The sequence below is a fragment of the Nycticebus coucang genome, chromosome 7, assembly GCF_027406575.1.
Source record: "Nycticebus coucang isolate mNycCou1 chromosome 7, mNycCou1.pri, whole genome shotgun sequence".
NCBI lineage: Eukaryota > Metazoa > Chordata > Mammalia > Primates > Lorisidae > Nycticebus > Nycticebus coucang.
Window position 1 is genome coordinate 27,266,036 of NC_069786.1, and position 19,473 is coordinate 27,285,508.

A 19,473-nucleotide genomic window follows, 5' to 3' on the forward strand; every position below is an offset into this window, starting at 1 on the left:
TTCTTCCCGGCAGCCCTAGCGCTAGTCGGAACTTCTCAAGATGGCGGCCGACAGTGAGGTGAGTTCTTAGCTCCTTACTTATCTGTCACTGTCTTAAATTCGTTCCTCCGCGTTGTTTCCCGGGGCTCAATGTCTTTCTTTCCATCCTTTTCCCGCAGCCCGAGTCCGAGGTATTTGAGATCACCGACTTCACTACTGCCTCGGAATGGGAGAGGTGAGTCAGTCGCATCTTTGGTTACCAGCACTTTAGGCCCCTGTATCCCCCAGCCGCTCCCCTGACTCGGCCACACCACATGTTACGCCACTTCTGCGGGAAAAATAAGACCCGTGGGCCAGGGGCCTTTGTCTCCTCCCTTCTGGTCCGCTGCAAGCCTCTTCCGCATCTGGCGTCTGGCCTGCCCCCGTCCGCCAAACCCTTGAGACTCAAGCTCTCATAAAGTTTGTTTGCTCTCTCAGACCACTTTGCTTAGACCTTTGATTTTCTGGTTGTTGCCCACCTGAAAGAACAGTTTCCAAAGCTCCTCCTACTATTTCTGTTTTCATTTCCGTTTAACTCATATTGTTATTATAAGCAGTACATTTTGCAGATGTGTTTGTCTTCTTGTCCACATCAGTATATCCTTTTCAGACGCAGGCCTTTTTTTAGAGTAGTGATGGTTGTCCATCTGCACACTCCTACCATCTCCATCCTGTTTTTCAGAATAACCTTTTTAAAAAGTCTGCTGGTGGATTTGGAGCGTTTTAATTCAAGTTGTTACATTTCAGTGAGTAATGTGCCCAGGCTTCCTTTGCCTGTCAACCTCAGGTGAACAGCTGTCTGAATGAAATTGTTATAACACTAAAATTTGTTGAAAGCTAAGTTTGTGGAGGAGTGATGGTGTAGATCGAGTAGTTGTCTGTTCTTTGTTGCGGAAATTCTTCAGTTTTCTGGGTGCTAAGACTATTATTTAGACTGTTGCAACGTTTTATGATCTTTCAGGTTGGCGAGAGGAGATTTGTGATGTCATGCCATTAGATGGCTCAGGAATATATGAAAGATCTTTGCTTGAATAATAGTTTGAGCTGTGGTACTCCCTCTAAAACAAGAGTCAGTAAGACTGCATTGAACAATTACTGTGTGTCTAGAGCTGTAAACAAAGGAAAAACAAAAACTTGATCTGTCTGTTAAAAAAAAAACAAAACCAGCAAATAATTAAAATGTAAGCTGATTAGTACTCACTGTAAACATAGTAATTTAAATAGCGATGATATTTGTGTGCTACAATAGTTGGAGGTATATTTGTAGAACAGAAAACACAGTAAATGAGTTGGCCCTTGAAAGTGGAAAGTGATTGGTTAGACATGAGAATGGACTGACAAATAGAACCTTTGGGACTTTATGAAGAAATTTGATACCACCCTAATTGGGTAGGTAGTATGAACTGGGAATCCAAAATTTGCTTTCTACCATGACCCCAGGTAATGCTGATGCTGCTGATCAGAAGACTATGCTTAGAAAGAACCACTGGTTAAGACAAAGGTGAGAGACCTTAAGTTTAGAATGTCCAGGTGATATGATGAGAGTGATTTCAGGACATGAGATAAAATAAAGGTGAGAAACTTAACCTTGATTCATAGTTAGGATGGTGATTGGGAGACTGGAGGAAAAGGGAGTTTAGGAGGGAGGATTGTAAGATAATTCAAAGAAGATTTGGATAGGTAAGCATGATGATACATAAAGAATCAAACATGGGACTGCAGTTTTTTGCCTGAAAGAATGAAGATAAGGAAGTGTCAGAGTGAGAAGAGTACAGTTTTGGACGTGTTGAATGTGGAATAATTGTCTTGAAGGTGGTTAGAAAGATGTTATTCAAATTTGGGGGAGTTGGGATGAGGGACCATCAAAGTTTCTAATGGAGGGCCGTGCCTGTGGCTCAAGGAGTAGGGCGCTGGCCCCATATGCTGGAGGTGGTGGATTCAAACCCAGCCCTGGCCAAAAACTGCAAAAAAAAAAAAACAAAAAACTTTCTTTGGGTGGCGCCTGTGGCTCAAAGGGGTAGGATGCTGGTCCCATATGCCGGAGGTGGCGGGTTCAAACCCAGCCCTGGCCAAAAAAAAAAAAAGTTTTTAATGGAAAAATGATCACTTCCCCTAGTTAAATATTTAAAATATCCTGAGGTGGATTATTAAGTCCTTTAGCTCTGTGTAGGAAAATATGGTTAACACAGTTATGAGAACTATCACAAAGCAGGAAATTTGGTTTTTGACTTTTGTACTTTAGTTTGTAGAGTAAAACTGTTGTTTCACAATTTGGAATCTCTTAAACCTTGAGTTTAATGTTTGAATGAAAGTTCTTGTCAGTGTGTTGTGAACCATACAGTTTATTGAGAGGACTACATAAAAGCCCATAACTCTTTATCATTTACTTATTGAATGCCCATGTATCAAGCTCAGTAAACAACATTAGGGAATGTGGTGGTTAGTAAAAACAGATAATAGTTTCTGCTTTTTTTTAAGAGACAGAGGCTCACTTAGTTGCCCTTGGTAGAGTGCAGTGGCATAATAGCTCACAGCAACCTCAGACTCTTGGGCTAAAGTGATTCTCTTGCCTCAGCCTCCCAAGTAGCTGGGACTACAGGCACCTGCCACAACACCTGGCTATTTTTTGGTTATAGTTGTCATTGTTATTTGGTGGGCCCAGGCTGGATTTGAACCCATCAGCTCTGATATATGTGGCTGGCGCCCTAGCTGCTTGAGCTCCTAGTGCTGAGCCTGCTTGTAATTTCTTGTCAGCTATCTCTTAAAACTTACTTTAAGGACGATGCCTGTGGCTTAGTGGGTTGGGTGCCGGCTCCATATACTGAGGGTGGCGAGTTCAAACCCAGCCCCACCAAACTGCAACAAAAAATAGCCTGGCGTTGTGGCGGAAGCCTGTAGTCCCAGCTACTTGGGAGGCTGAGGCAAAAGAATCGCTTAAGCCCAGAAGTTGGAGGTTGCTATGAGCTGTGACGCCAGGCCACTCTACAAAAAACAAAACAAAACAAACAAAAAAACCTTTAATTGAATGAGCAAAATTCCCAAATAATGTTTCATTTTGGGGGGGAAGGGGCAAATCAGGGATTTCCTAAATATATGTAAAGGAAAAGTTAATTAAATAGGTCAATAATTTGGAGGGTATGGGAGAGATTATTGATTTCCTAATTATCTTTAATAGTATCATTTTAGTCTGTCAGTTTTTACTTTTGTCCCAAATTATGGTATCCATTTTAATGGAGTGCTTTATTAATTTATAACTTACATATTATAGAAGACAATCTTTTATTGGGTAAGCAGTAGACATAAATGAGTCATAATTTGTGAATTTTTGAGCAAAAGATTATTTCTACTTTTATTCCATTTCCATAAATTAGGTTAACATTCGTGCACTAAACTTATGGACCCTTCTCTGGTCAAAATGTTAAAATATAAAAAGTACCTTTTAAAAGAAGTTATATGACAGGGGTGGCGCCTGTGGCTCAGCGAGTAGGATGCCGGCCCCATATGCCGAGGGTGGTGGGTTCAAACCCAGCCCCGGCCAAACTGCAACAAAAAATAGCCGGGCGTTGTGGCGGGCGCCTGTAGTCCCAGCTGCTCGGGAGGCTGAGGCAAGAGAATCACATAAGCCCAAGAGCTGGAGGTTGCTGTGAGCTGTGTGACGCCACTGCACTCTACCGAGGGCGGTAAAGTGAGACTCTGTCTCTACAAAAAAAAAAAAAAAAAAAAAAAAAGAAGTTGTATGACAAAGATTATTTAGAAAACTTTCCCCTTTTTTCTTAGGTTTATTTCTAAAGTTGAAGAAGTCTTGAATGACTGGAAACTGATTGGAAACTCTTTGGGAAAGCCACTTGAAAAGGTCAGATCTATTTGCTGGTGTCTCTAAATGAGTATTTACTTTGAATCTTCTATTTTCCAGCCCTTTGCTGAATTTGACACATTGGAATTAAAAGTTTTTTAAAGTTATGTATAATCTATATAAACATCAAATGGCATCTGGAAGAATTTGGATTTGAATCTGTAGCAAATGATACATATAAGACATTTGTGAAATGTTTTTTAAATAATAAAGTTTTATGTATAATATCATCCTTTGTGAGTGATTTTATTTGTTTCTCTTGATGTTTACTTCTCTTTTGCCTTCTTGGGATGTTAAAAAAATCTTTTTTCAAGGTTTTTTAGTTGGATTTTTTTGTTGGTAGGAGAAGCATGGCTTCTTGGGTAGAATATTTTGCTTAACTAATGAGGAAAAAATCTAGATTTCACCACTGACAGCTATTTTACTCAATTTTTATATTTTATGATACAAAGGCAGGTTCCTGCCTTTATAACTTACTATGTTTTGAGGATTTTATTTCAGAATGAAAAAATTGCTCTTTAAAATTGATGTGGAACTCTAATACGAATTCAAGATATTGGTAGTTTACTCATAAACCATTCCACAAATGTTTGATAGACATTATACTCTGAGACATAAACCTGGATTTTCTGGATTCACTGAAGGAATTTTAACAGTTTGATTTTGTTGGTTAAATTCTTTGGAAGTAGAATTGATTACTATTATAAATCTATTAACTCAATAATAATTTAAGTGCAATTTATTCCTCTGTAAGAGACTCTTAATTCTCAGAATTTGCATAGAATACTGAAGAATAGAATTTTTCAGCTTTATAGTGGTAACAGAATTTGAAACTATCAAAAAAGCGTTAGGGTAACCTAATCGTATGTACCCCAATATTAATCTTAAATTTAAAAAAAAGCATTATGATTTTCTTGGTTATCCACATGAATATAAGCAGAAAGAGTGGCACTACATATAGAAATTACACATCATTTAAGGGTTTGTGGGAATATATAGAGAAAATTGATTTACTATATTAAAATACTACACTTTTGAATAAAGAGAAAAACGAATTTTCAAACAAGATCATTCTATTCCATTTGCAAGATAACATTAATGACAATTGGTATAGATGTTGATAAGTGTAAAGGCAAAATGAATAGGGAATGATTTATACTACCAAAAAGAGTTAAGTGAGCTGTGGTAGTCTTTTGTTTTACCCATATTTACTGAGTACCAGCTATGTGCCCCAGATGTGAAGAAACAGTGAACAAGATCTGTGTTGCCACTGAATGTAAATTCTAGTGAGGGAGATAAGTGATAAAGAAGATTCAAATTTAATTTATTTTTTATTGATATATAATAGCTGTACATGTTTTCAGGGTACTTGTGATAATTTAATAGTTTCATACAGTTAACTCAGGATGATTAGGATAGTCACCATCTTAAATATTTATCTTTTCTTTACACTAGGAACATTTGGATTCTCTATTTTATCTATTTTGAAATGTACAATTGATTAATGTTGACTGTAGTTACCCTGAAGGATTAAACTTTTGTTTCATTTTATTTTTTATTTTTTTAGAGACAGAGTCTCACTTTATCGCCCTCAGTAGGGTGCCGTGGCGTCACAGCTCACAGCAACCTCTAACTCCTGGGCTTAGGCGATTCTCAGCCTCCCAAGTAGCTGGGACTATAGGTGCCCGCCACAACACCTGGCTATTTTTTTGTTGCAGTTTGGCCAGGGCCGGGTTGGAACCTGCCATCCTTGGTATATGGGACTGGCGCCCTACCCACTGAGCCACAAGGCGCTGCCCCAGGATTAAAATTTTAAATGCTAAATTCAGTTTTCAGATTTAAATGTATTTAAAGTGGGTAGCATACTGCCAGGCACATAGTGGGGGCTAAAGAAGGTTAGTTAGCCCCAGTAGACAGTAGTACATAAACAAGATCTAGAAAATGTGAGTAGATTTCAAGGTGACTGTAACTATGATGAATAAGATTGAAGGAAGTGTAAAGGACAAAGGTTGCTTGGCATAGAAAAGAAAGTTTAGCGCATACCTTAATGAGAGATTTTAATTTATATGAAGGTTAGTAATACTAATTTTCTTCCTCCACTGAGGGGGAATTAAGATAATTATTTTTCTAAAACCTTTAATTATGGAAGGTTTCAAACATATGAACAAAATAGTATAACAGACCTCCATGTGCTCATTTCCCCATGTCAACAATTCATATTCTGCCATTTCTTATTGCAGCAGTATCTGTCCACTCCTCTACCTCCTCTAGATTTTTAATAGTTTTTTAAAAATAAAATTTGTATATGTTGTAATGTACAAAAGTGAACTACTTAATGTTGACAAATGTTCACACTGGTATAATTCACACACCTTTCAAGAATAGGACATTTGTGTCATCCCAGAAAAATCCCTAGTGACCTTTTCTGGTTAATTTCCTTGCTCCCAGGTATCTGTTGGGTCCTTTTTCTTGTTTGTTTTAACCAGAGATTACTTCACCTGCTCTAGAATTTCATATTTATGGTATCATATAGTATGTCCTCTTGTGCCTGACTTTTATTCACTATGATATTTTTTGAGGTCCTCTAGGTTTTTGCATATGTCAGTATTTTATTTCCCTTTATTGCTGTGTGGTAAGTAGTCTGTTATTTAAATAAACCCTGGTTTCTTTTACTTGTTGACAGACCTATTGACTATTATGAAGAAAGCAGAACATTATTGTATAAGGCTGATGTTTTCATTTGCCTTGGGTAGATACCTAGTAGTGGAATTATTATATGAAGGGGTAATAGATAGGTATATGCTTAACTTTGAAAGAAATTGCTATGGCTATGTGTATTATTTTACTGACAAGTTAGCAGTACATAAGATTTTGGGTTGCTCTACATTCACACCAACAATTGGTTGTTTTCACTCATAAATTTTAGTTATCCTACTGAGTATGTAGTTTGTGCTTTTAATTTATATTTCTCATTGTGGTTTTAATTTTTATTTCTGTAATGAATTCTGATATTGACCACCTTTTCATGTGCTTATAAGCCATTTGTATATCTTCCTTTGTGAAATGTATGTTCCAAAGTTCTGTGTCACCATTTTTTAAATTTAGTTGTGTTTTTATTGAGTTGTATGAGTTCATTTAGTTCTTTTTTGTATTCTTTTTTTAAGTCTTTCTCAGATACTAGTTTTGTAGGTTATGGAGATGTTTTCGTTTTCTTCTAGAAACTTTATCATCTATAATTGAACTTCTGTTTAGATCTCTGATTCATTTTGAATGACTGTTTATGGTTATGGTGTGAGATAGGGATCAAGGTTCATTTTTTTTGGATATTGATATCCTGTTCTAGAACTTTCTTTTGAAGACACTTCTTTGTCCATTGAGTTGCTTTGTCACCTTTGGTGAACAGTTGACCTAAAAGGCCTATTCTGGAATCTGTATTCTGGTCAATTAATTTATTTGACTGTCCTATGTCAGTAATGTATTATTTTGATTATTCTAGCTTAGTGTTTCCCAGCCTTGGCACTGTTGAAATTTTTGGCTGGATTGTTAGGGGGCATTATACAATATTTAGCAGTTTTCCTAACTTCTACTTACTAGATGACTGTAGTACGCTCCCAGTTGTAACAACCAAAATTGTATCCCAACATTACCAAGTACCAACTGAGGGACAAAATTGCCCCCAGTTGAGAACCACTGAATAGCTTTTTAGTACATTTGGAAGTTAGTCAATATAAATTCTCAAAAACTTTTGTTATTTTCCCGAGATTGTTTTGTCTATTTTAGGTTCTTTATTTTTTAATTATGAATCTTAGAATAGGTTTGCCAATTCCTATAAAAAAGATTATGATTATGCTGGGACTGTAATTGGGATTGTGTTGAATTTTTAGATTATGTTGGGGAGAAGTGACATTTTAAGAATCTTGAAACTTCCAATTATGCTATGGCATATCTCTCTACTTATGTCATTTTTAGTTTTTCTCAATAATATTTTGTAATTTTTGGTTGAAGTCTTATAGGTTTTTTATAAATTTGTTACCAAGTATTTTATGTACTATGATGGAATTGTAAATGGAATTTTTAAAATAGTTTTGTTTTCCAATTGTTTGTTGCTAATCCATGGATATACAGTAAAATTTTGTATGTTGACTTTGTATCTCCAGGAGTGGCTTAACATACTTACTAATCATAGTTATTTTGTCCTTTTGCATTTTCTGCATTAATAATTATGTTGCATGCAAGTAAGGACAGCTTTGCTCCTTTCTTTTCGATTTTTAGAAATTTATTATTGTTATAGTGTTATCCAAGACCTTGGCTAATGTTGACTAGAACTGCTGAGTGGACCTCCTTGCCTTCTTACCAGTGTGAGGGGGAAATGTTCAATGCTTCAACACTTAAGTAGACTTTGCATTAGTTGTCATTATAAGGACTAAGGGAAATTGTTTTCTTCACCTGTGAAAGGTTTTACACCTGTGTGTGAATGAGTATTTAGGTTAAACAAATCTTCTTTAGCATCTGTTGAGATAATCATATGCCTTTTCTGTTTTATTCTCTGAATATCGTAAATTATGTTGATTTAAAAAATGTTTTTATTGTGGTGAAATATACTAAGATTAACCGTTTTAACCATTTTTTAAGTACTTAAGCATTTTTACATTGTTGTATGTCATCACCACCATCTACCTCCAGAACTTTTTCATTAGACCTAACTAAACTCATTAAACCTGACTTCCCCCCATTCTACTTTTTGTGTCTGTGAATTTGACTATCCTAGGTGCCTCATAAGTGGAATCATATAGCATTTGCCCTTTTGTTCCTGGCTTATTTCACAAAGCATGTCTTCATGGTTCATCTAAGGTTGTAGTGTGTGTCAGAATTTTCTTTTTTATTTTTATTTTTTTGTAGAGACAGAGTCTCACTTTATGGCCCTCGGTAGAGTGCCGTGGCCTCACACAGCTCACAGCAACCTCCAACTCCTGGGCTTAAGCGATTCTCTTGCCTCAGCCTCCCAAGTAGCTGGGACTACAGGCGAGAATTTTCTTTTTTAATGCGCCTGTAGTCCCAGCTACTTGGGAGGCTGAGGCAAGAGAATCGCTTAAGCCCAAGAGTTGGAGGTTGCTGTGAGCTGTGATGCCATGGCAATCTACCCAGGGCGACGTAGTGAGACTGCCTCAAAAAAATATATAAAGATGTACATTCATTGTCTTCTCTATATAGTTTCTGGTAAGAAGGTAGATAATATTCATATTTTTGTTTGACTTTGTGTTTTTCTCTGCTTTTGAAATTTTGTTCTTTAAAAAAAATCTTATTTAAGCCATCTGACTGTGATATGTGCAGGGTTTTTTCCCCCTTCTTAGAGTCTATTAATTATTGGAAAAGGTATTTTCCAATATTGGGGAAGTTTTTTCTTTTTTTTTTTTTTACCATATTGGGGAAGTTTTAGGTTATATTATCATCATCATCATCATCATCATTATTATTATTATTTTGAGACAGAGTCTCACTATGTTGCCCTGGGTAGAGTGCTGTAGCGTCACAGCTCACAGCAACCTCAAACTATTGGGCTCAAATGATTCTCTTGCCTCGGCCTCCCGAGTTGGGACTACAGGTGCCCGCCACAACACCCAGCTATTTTTTGGTTGCAGTTGACATTGTTGTTTAGCAGGCCCGGGCTGATCTTGAGTCTGCCAGCCTCAGTGTATGTGGCCGGCACCCTCCTCACTGAGCTACGCGTGCTAAGACAAGGTTGTTATTTCTTGAAATATTTTTTCTGCTGCATTCTCTACTTTTTCTGTTACTTAAGTTATATTTACATTTGGCCTCTTTATACTGTCCCACAGGTAGGTAGGTGTCTGAGGTTTTGTTATAGTCAGTCTTATTTTTTCCTGTCTGTTCTTTAGATAATTTCAAGTTCAATTACTCTCCTGTTGTTTTTAACTTGCAGTTAAGTCCATCTAGCGTATTTTCAATATAATTAGTTTACTTTTAGGGTTAGAATTTCCATTTGGTTCTTATAATTTTCAATTCTCTAATGTTTCTTTAGTCCTTGAGCATTATTTATCATAGCTAGTCTAAAGCCAGTTGCATTATCTTGATTGTCTTGGGGTTGGTTTTTGTATGTTTTTCTTGGGTATAGGTTATATTTTCCTGGCTTTTTATTGTTTGTTTTTTGTCAGAGTTTTTTTTGGTATGTGTCTGTTTATTCAATATTTTTAAACTTTTATGCTTATGTTATGAATGAAATATAGAGATAAAATATAGTTTACATTTCAGTTATAATGTAAGCATAAATTTTCATTTATAAAATTTCTGTTGTGTTCTGTGAAAATTATGTAAACAGATTTCATTCACAATTTACATTTCTGTTGTGCTCTTCTGAAGAGTCCTTTTTTTGTTCTAGCTAGCAGTTTGTTTGCTGGATTAAAATTACATTCTCTTCTTCTCAGTGGTTACAACAGCTGGAAATTTCTTTCAGGCTCCTCCTTTGTTATCGTACTGTAGTGTGCCCACTGCACATAAGTGGTTTAGCAGATAGCCAAGGTTTGGGGCAATTTATATGTAATTTTGGAGCTTACCCCTTGTTGGCTTCTTCCAGAATTTACGCCTCAGCTTTAGAACCGCCCCGTCAGCCTTGAACTTTGTCCGTTATCGCCTAGATTCAGTAAAGCTAAATCTTTCTGCCACCCTGAGTTGTGCACAGATTGCAACACACTTAGGTCAGCAGTTCTCAGTATGTGAGCTGAAGAACTGCCTCTGAGAGCTTCCACGGGTTGTCAAGGCCTGCCTTTTCCAATTAGGTACATTATATTCATGAGACCAAATTTGCTTTATATGCTTTGATTAGAACAATGAATTGTAAAGACTGAATGCAGAAAAGGTATGAGAATCCAATTATCTTTTTTAAAAAAAACTATGCATTAAAAAAAATTCAGAAAGGTAAAACAATGCCATTCTTAATATTTTTGTTCTAGAAAATATTAGGACTTTAAGATATTACTTCACTATCACTTTAAATAAAAAATAACTTAGAATTTTAGGCTCGACATCTGTGGCTCAAGCGGCTAAGGCGCCAGCTACATACACCTGAGCTGGCGGGTTCGAATTCAGCCCGGACCCACCAAACAACAATGACGGCTGCAACCAAAAAATAGCCAGGCGTTGTGGCAGGTACCTGTAGTCCCAGCTACTTGGGAGGCTGAGGCAAGAGAATCACTTGAGCCCAGGAGTTGGAAGTTGCTGTGAGCTGTAATGCCATGGTACTCTACCCAGGGCGACAGCTTGAGGCTCTGTCTCAAAAAAAAAGAAACTTAGAATTTTCTCCTTTTTTATTTCTAATATGTGATCCTCAGTAATTTAGAAAGGGGTCCTGAGTCCAAAACATTTGAAAATTGCTGTCATAGGGTCGGCGCCAGCCACGTACAAGGTGGGTGGTGAGTTTGAGCCTGGCCTGGGTCAGCTAAACAGCAATGTCAACTGCAACAAAAAATAGCTGGGTGTTGTGGTGGGTGCCTGTAGTCCCAGCTACTTGGGAGGCTGAGGCAAGAGAATCGCTTAAGCCCAGGAGTTTGAGGTTGCTGTGAGCTGTGACGCCACGGTACTCTACTGAGGGTGACATAGTGAGACTCTGTCTCAGAGGAAAAATAAAGAAAAGAAAATTGGTGTCATAGACAAGAAGGTATCAACTTATATTTCCCTTTTTCGTGGGAAGAAGGCTTCTCTCCAGTTTCTACCTGCATTTGGTCACTTTCCAGAGCCTTGAAAATTTGTGGGTTTTGTCCACATTCTATTATTTTTATCTGAGGGAAGGCTTTTCTAACCAAGCTATTTCACGTGATTAATAGACCCTGCAGTGGTAGGAAATGATTTTAAGAGGGGAGAAATGGAAAATACTGAGCATCAGCTATGATATCACTATCATATATTATAATTTGGAATCTGCCTCTCAACTTAGTACTTGAATAATTTCTCCTCCCCCTTAAGGAGGAGAAATGAGGCTTTGAGTTCATGTCGTGCAGTAATTAGCCTAAAATCCTTCTTGTCATTGCCTGGCATAAAGATTAAATCTAGCTCTTACTTGCTTTTAAAACCCATGTTGTTTCTATTTTATTCTGCCCTTCTTGATTTCGTAAATTTAAGTAAATGTAAAATTACTTTGAGTATCGAAATAGGTTTTTAAGGTAGATTTTAGGATTTTTCTTAGGCTTTATAAAATAGATAAATATTTTAGTAGTATGAGGGTGATATGTTTAAAGGCAGGAGAATGAAGGAAATGACCTTTTAACCATGTAGTTTTATGATTGTTAGCAAAAATTAAAAATTTTTTTTTTATGAAATGTTAAGTTTAGGTATATCATGATCTGGTAAAAGAACTGTTTACTCAGTAACTTTAAGTGAGTTTTATCTCCCTTAAAAATTCATGGAAGAAGAATCATTAACTTTAGAATATTAATAGAAGAATAATGACTACAATAGTATTGAAATGAGTTCACATTTTTCATACCCACCCGGTGGATTAGAATGACACTGCAGTACTTAGAGTTCATAGACGAATTGAAAATAAATTTGAATTAATAGATTTTCTCTAGTTTGAGAAATTTCCCAAACTAAGTTATAGCAGTAAGTAAAATTTGGGATTTATATAAACTTTATAAGCAGTTTAAATTATTTGCATCCTTCAAAACATTAGGTATCTTCTGAATTGTTAAAGTGGAAGAATAGAGTTTTTTTTTTAAAGCTAAAGTTTTTGGAAACTAGATAGTTAAGGATTACTCACAGATGAGAACGCGCTATTTCTGAAATGAAGTAAATGAAAATGAAAGCACTTCGAATGGCTCAAATTTTTAAGGAATAGGACATTTAAAATAAGGTTTGTAGTTTTCTTTTTACCTTCATTTAAATTTTTCCTTTAGTAAGTCTTTTTTCTGGATATTCATAAAGAAAAAAATTGATGTTATATTTCCTATTCTTTCAGTTGGAAGCTTTGGGAAGTTTTTTTTTTTTGCTATTATTGTTAAAGTTTTTATAATATAAAATGTCAAAAGGAAATTTTTTAGAGGCAGACAGCATAGTGGTGAAGAATATGGATTATAAAGTCATTACTGCTCATGTTAGAATTCTACTTTATTTATTTATCTATCTTTTGTGACAGAGTCTCACTTTGTCACCCCCTGGTCGAGTGCTATAGCATCATAGCTCACAGCAACCTCAGACACTAGGGCTCAAGCGATTCTTGCCTTAGCCTCCCGAGTAGCTGGAACCACGACACCCGGCTATTTTTTTTTTTTTTTTAGAGACAGGGACCTCGCTCTAAAAACTCAGGCAGATCTCCCATCTCATGAGCTTAGGCAATCCCCCTCTTGGCTGGGATTATAGGCATGAGCCACCGTGTCCAGCCAGTAACCATTTTCTTATTGATTTTGTTTACTATTTTTCTTCTTATAGTAATTTTTCTCCTTAGATTTTGATTTAGTAATTTGGTTTTTTTCTCCTAATTAATTTTATGGCAATTGGCAAGTTTTATGGATGAATCATTTTCTAAAACTTTGTAAAAATTGTTGAGAATTTCAATTGTATTTTTCCAGAGAGGGAATATGTTTAAAGTATCTTTTCTGGGTAGGACATAAAATAATAAAATTTCCTCCTTATTTCTGGGGCCACGTTATAAAACACTGTTCTTCTTCCTCTCAGCTACCTCCTTTTGTTCATTTATTTGTTTTATTCATCTTTTTCCGTTCTCTGTACCAGGAATCATTCTCCCACTTCTGTTTACCAAAACAACATTCTCAGTATGTGAGAACACATACCTGGGTTGAGTGCCATGGTGTCATCATAGCTCACAGCAACCTCAAACTCTTGCCTTCCCTTTTGATTGTTAAATTCTCTTCCCTTTGCTCCACAGTCATTTTATCTTTCTTCAGCTGCCATTCTTTCTGTTCTCCTAAGAAAGGTATGAGAGGCTGGGTGCAATGGCTTATGCCTCTAATCCTAGCACTCTGAGCGCCTGAGACAGGCTGATTGCTTGAGCTCAGGAGTTTGAGACCAGCCTGAGCAAGACTGAGACTCATCTCTACTAAAAATAGAGAAAAACTGGGCACTGGTTGTGACGGGCACCTGTAGTCCCAGCTTCTTGGGAGACTGAGGCAGGAGGATTGCTAGAACCCAGGAGTTTGAGATTGCTGTGAGCTATGAGGATGTCATGACGACTCTCAATTCAGGGTACAGAGAGAGACTCTGTCTCCAAAAAAAAAAAAATTAATTAATTAGGTATGAGAAAGACAAAAACCTTTTAATCTAAGGAATGCAAACCCTTTAAATTATCACGCCTAGAAGGGCGTTTAAAATGTAACAGCAGTCAAGTCTCACTTCCCTTTGAGATAATTACTTCTTAAAGTCACTTGCTATGTGGGGTCTAGACTGATGCCAAGTAGCCACAAAATGACGTATGCTGGATACCATAACTCATACCCTGTGGTTCAGTCATCAATGAATGTTATCTGTAAATCAGTGACAATTCCTGTCAAACAGCTTTGTATCAGCCTTCTTTTTTCCCTTTTGCTTTTATTTTTTTTTTTTTTTTTTTTTTTTTTTTGTAGAGACAGCGTCTCACTTTATGGCCCTCGGTAGAGTGCCGTGGCCTCACACAGCTCACAGCAACCTCCAACTCCTGGGCTTAAGCGATTCTCTTGCCTCAGCCTCCCGAGTAGCAGGGACTACAGGCGCCCGCCACAACGCCCGGCTATTTTTTGGTTGCAGTTTGGCTGGGGCCGGGTTTGAACCCGCCACCCTCGGTATATGGGGCCGGCGCCTTACCGACTGAGCCACAGGCGCCGCCCTTCCCTTTTGCTTTTAAAAACCTGTTCCTCACAAAGCCCTGCAGAGCACCCCCAAGGTAACTTGGAAGTGTGTCTTGGGCTGTAGTCCTTGACCTTGGCCCAAATAAACTTTCTACCTTTATTTTGCCTCAGATTATTCCTTTAGGTCTGCAGGTAAAACTAATGACTTGTAGCCGTTCCTAAACCAGACTCAGTTTTTAAAGAAAACTATAATAGAAGTTAGATTTTATCATGTTATTAGAATAGCTTATTGTGAATAGAGAGATTTTACCACAATATGTAATGAGAGTTCTTAACTCAGAGTCTTGGGTCTCTTTAAATTGTATTGAAACTTGATCTTGAATGTGACTGTGCATACTTTTCTTGGGAGATGGTTCATAACTTTCATCAGAAACTCAAAGGTGCCTGTGACTCAAAAAAAGTTAAATAGAAGCTATTTATAATTTTTTATATTTATTTATTCTTAGTTAATGTATTTAATTTTGGCAGAGTACATATCAAGAGGCTTACTTGAATATAAGACAGTTTGTATGACAGAGATTACAGGTCTGTGTTGAAGGCATAGCTTACTGTAACATACAAGACTGATAATTTTTTTTTTTTTTATTAAATCACAGCTGTGTACATTGATATGATCATGGGGCATCATACACTAGCTTCACAGACCATTTGACACACTTTCATCACACTGGTTAACATAGCCTTCCTGGCATTCTCTCAGTTACTGTGCCAAGACAGTTACATTCCACATTTACCAAGTTTCACATATATCCTTGTAAGATGCACCGCAGGTGTAATCCTACCAATCCCCCTCCCTCCCCTCCCTTTCCCCCTTCCCCCTATTCTTAGGTTGTAACTGGGTTATAGCTTTCATGTGAAAGCCCTAAATTAGTTTCATAGTAGGGCTGAGTACAAGACTGGTAATTTTTAAGTTGATGAAATTTGTCCTTGATTTTCCTATAACCTTAGACTTTTTACCAGTACTGGCCTTGAGTCCCAGTGCTTCAGTTTCTACCAGCCCTTAAATGTTGAATCCTCCAAAATCATCTGCTGCTTCCTTTGTTTCTAGTTTCTATCCTCATCTTCACCCTGTGTCCAAAATATTACATTAATCTCTCAATCAGTAGAAAGCAGTTTTATTAATTTATTTAAAAGATTTGAATGGATTATAAACACTTGACCTTACAAAAATTATTTTGATTTCATATACTACTAAAATGCTAACAGAAAATATAAAATGAAATAGAAATTTTTATCTTTCTAAGCACAGTTTCTTATCTTAATGATATATGAAATAAGTCATGGAAATTGCTTTTGCGCTCTTATCCTTGAATTCCTTTTCATTATCTAGTATTCATGTTTTTAATGTTTTTTATTTTTCTATTTTTTGAGACATAGTCTCACTATGTTGCCCTGGGTAGAGTGCTGTTGCGTCATAGCTCACAGCAACCTCAGACTCATGGGATGAAGTGATTCTCTGGTCTCAGCTTCCCAAGTAGCTGGGACTGCCACAATGCCTGGCTATTTTTTTTAGAAATGGTGTCTCTTGCTCAGGCTGGTCTCGAACTTCTGAGCTCAAGTAATCCTCCCATCTCGGCCTCCCAAAGTGCTAGGATTATAGGCATGAGCCACAGTGCCCAGCCTTTTTAATGTTTTTTAAAAAATGCTTCTGAGATTTCAGAAAAATACTAGAAGAAAAAAAGTATTACATTAAGATCATATGTTTTGTATTACAACTGACTTTTTAAAATTAGCTTTATATTTTGTTGACACTTTTGCAAGATGGGACATAAACATACTTCGTTACTTTAATGTTTGCATTGTAGTCCACTATATTATGACTGTCATGATGAGATACTGAGAAACGTTTACTTTCCAGTTTTGCAGTTGTACTGTGGTGGTAAGCTTTATTGTATGTATACTCTTGCAGACTTGTGAATATTTTTGTGACATTTCTTTTTTTTTTGAGACAGAATTTTATTCTATTATCCTGGATGGAATTCCCTGGCATGATAGCTCAAAGCAACCTCAAGCTCTTGGACTCAAGTGATACTCTTGGGTCAGTTTTTCATTTTTAGTAGAGGTGGGGTCTCGCTTTTGCTCAGTCTGGTCTAGAACTCATGAGCTTAAGCAGTCCACCTGCGTTGGCCTCCCAGAGTACTAGAATTTCAAGCATGAACCACCATACCCGGCAGTTTTGTAACATTTTTAAAGATAGAATTATTAGATCAAAGGGACATGATTCTCATTGTTGATAAATATAGTCATGTTTTCCACCAAAGTAGTTGAATATATACTTTCCCCACCCTTGATATATGAAAGTACCCATATCCCCCTTTAACACTTTATTTTCATTATATTTTTGCCCATGTAATAGGTTAAAACTATCATTTTTATTTGTAATTTTTCTGAGCACTGGTGAGATTTAGCATTCCTTTGTGTTTATTAGGCATTAGAATTTCCTTCTGATGGCTTGTGATAAGCACTATTCAGTTTTCTACCATCTTACTGAATTGTAGAAGGGCTTTTATATGATGTTTTTATGAATGCTAACTCTGTGTTGCAAACATTATCCCTAGAGCATCATTTTTCTTTTAATTTGAATGTCTTTTGCCTCACAAGAGTTTAGATGTTTTTTACTGTGGCAAAATACATAACATAAAATTTACCGTTTTAACCATTTTTAAGTGTACAATTCAGCGGCATTAAATATAGTCACGTTGCTTTGCAAATATCACCACCATTCATATCCAGAACTTATTTTATCATTTCAAATTAAAACTGCCATTAAACAATAACAACTTCGTATAAGAGGAATCATACAGTATTTGTCCTCTGAGTCTGGCTCATTTTACTCTAGCATAATGTCTTCAAGGTTCATCCATGTTGTAGCATGTGTTGAACTTCATTCCTTTTAAAGGCTGAATGATATTTCAGTGTAGGTATTATATTTTTTATTTTCATTATAGGTATTTTTTAATCCATTCATTCATATGTCAGTGGATACTTGGGTTGCCTCTCCTTTTTGAGTGTTATAAACAGTGCTGCTATGATTGTGTACAAATATTTGTTCAAGTTCCTGCTGTCATTTCTTCTTAAATATAACCAGAAGTGGAAGTGCTGGATCATATAATAATTCTTTAATTTATTTTGTATTTTATTTTATTTATATATTTATTTTTTTGAGACAACAGTCTTACTCTATCTCCCTGGGTAGAGTACCATGGCATCATAGCTCACAGCAACCTCATACTCTTGGGTTCAAGTTGATCCTCTTGCCTCCGCTACAGAAGCCAGCCACAATACGTGGCTAGTTTTCCTCTTTAGGCAAACTAGAGGCAAACTAGAGGCAAAACTAGAGGCAAATTAGAGACAGGGTCTCGCTCTTGCTCAGGCTGGTCTTGAACTCCTGAGCTCAAGCAATCCATCTGCCTCGGCCTACCAGCATGCTAGAATTACAGTCATAAGTCACCATGCCTGGCCTCTTTGTTTCATTTTTGAGGAACTTCATATTGTTTTCCACAATGACTGCTTTAGTTAACGTTTCTATCAGCAATGTGCAAGGCTTCCGATTTCTATCCGCCTGTATCTCTGTACTTGCTGTTTTCTGGTGTGCTGTTTTATTTTCAATGGTTGTTATCCTAATGCATGTTAAGTGGTATCTCATTGTGGTTTTGATTTATCTTTCCCAAGTAATTAGTGATGTTGACCATCTTTGCCTGTTCTTATTGCCCATTTATCTTTGGAGAACTGTCCATTCAAGTCCCTTTGCTCATTTTGTAATTTGTATTTTTGTTGTTGAGTTGAAAGAGTTCTTTATATATTCTGGATACTAATCACTTATGTGACATATAGTTTGCAAATATTTTCTCCCATTCTAGGAGTTGCCTTTTTCCTCTGTTGCTAGTGTCCTTTGGTGTACAGAAGTTTTTAATTTTGATTAAATCAATTTATGTTTTCTTTTCTTGCCTGTGTTTTTGATGTCATGTCTAAGAAATCATTGCAAGTCCAATGTCATGAAGCTTTTACCCTATTAACTTCTAAGAGATTTATACTTCTAGCTCTTATGTTTAGATTGTTGGTTTATTTTAATTTTTGTATATGGTCTAAGGCTGTGGTTCTCAACCTCCCAAGTGCTGTGACCCTTTAATATAGTTCCTCATGTTATGGTGACCCCCAATCAGAAAATTATTTTCGTTGCTACTTCATAACTGTAATTTTGCTACTGTTATGAATTGTAGTGTAAATATCTGATATGCAGGATGTATTTAGGCGACCCCAAAGATTGAGAACCGCTAAGGTATCGAGAGTTTATATTTTGAAGTAGTTAGTCTCTCTATGACTTCTAGATTTTGTATTATATGTATATGTAGAAAGGGCCTTGTGATCTGAAGATGATAAGTTTTTGCTTTTCTATTTTTTAGTGCTTATAAATTTTTCTGAAAAAAATATTTTTTTGTTTTAACTTTTAGATATGTACTTAAATTTAATTTGGGGGAATGAAATGAGACCGTGATTTTATTTCTATCGGATAGCCAACTTTTCCCTAACTGTCCTATTGGGTATGTCCATTTTATCATATACTAAGTTCTATATATATTTGGGGTCAGTTTCTGGATTCTAAATGTTGTCTATTCCTATAAACACACTTTTTCTTTTTTTTTTTTTTTTTTTGAGACATAGTCCTACTTTGTCACTGATGGTAGAGTGCCATGGCGTCATAGCTCACAGTAGCCTCAAACTCTTGGGCTCAAGAGATCCTCTTGCCTCAGCCTC

General features: G+C 36.5%; 1 protein-coding gene across 6 annotated transcripts in view; it reads left to right on the forward strand.

The window, feature by feature from the left end:
- RAB3GAP1 (RAB3 GTPase activating protein catalytic subunit 1) overlaps positions 1-19,473 on the forward strand; it is a 142,813-nt gene continuing 123,340 nt past the window's right edge. For 3 of the 6 annotated variants that reach the window (XM_053596678.1, XM_053596679.1, XM_053596677.1), the window contains exons 1-3: positions 15-58; positions 159-214; positions 3,796-3,871. In XM_053596678.1, the coding sequence (XP_053452653.1) occupies positions 41-58; positions 159-214; positions 3,796-3,871 (150 nt within the window). In that variant the 5' untranslated portion in view covers positions 15-40. Of the gene's footprint in view, positions 59-158; positions 215-2,945; positions 3,481-3,763; positions 3,872-19,473 lie in introns of those variants that run through there. The other 3 variants (XM_053596676.1, XM_053596681.1, XM_053596680.1) reach the window with 3 other exon arrangements.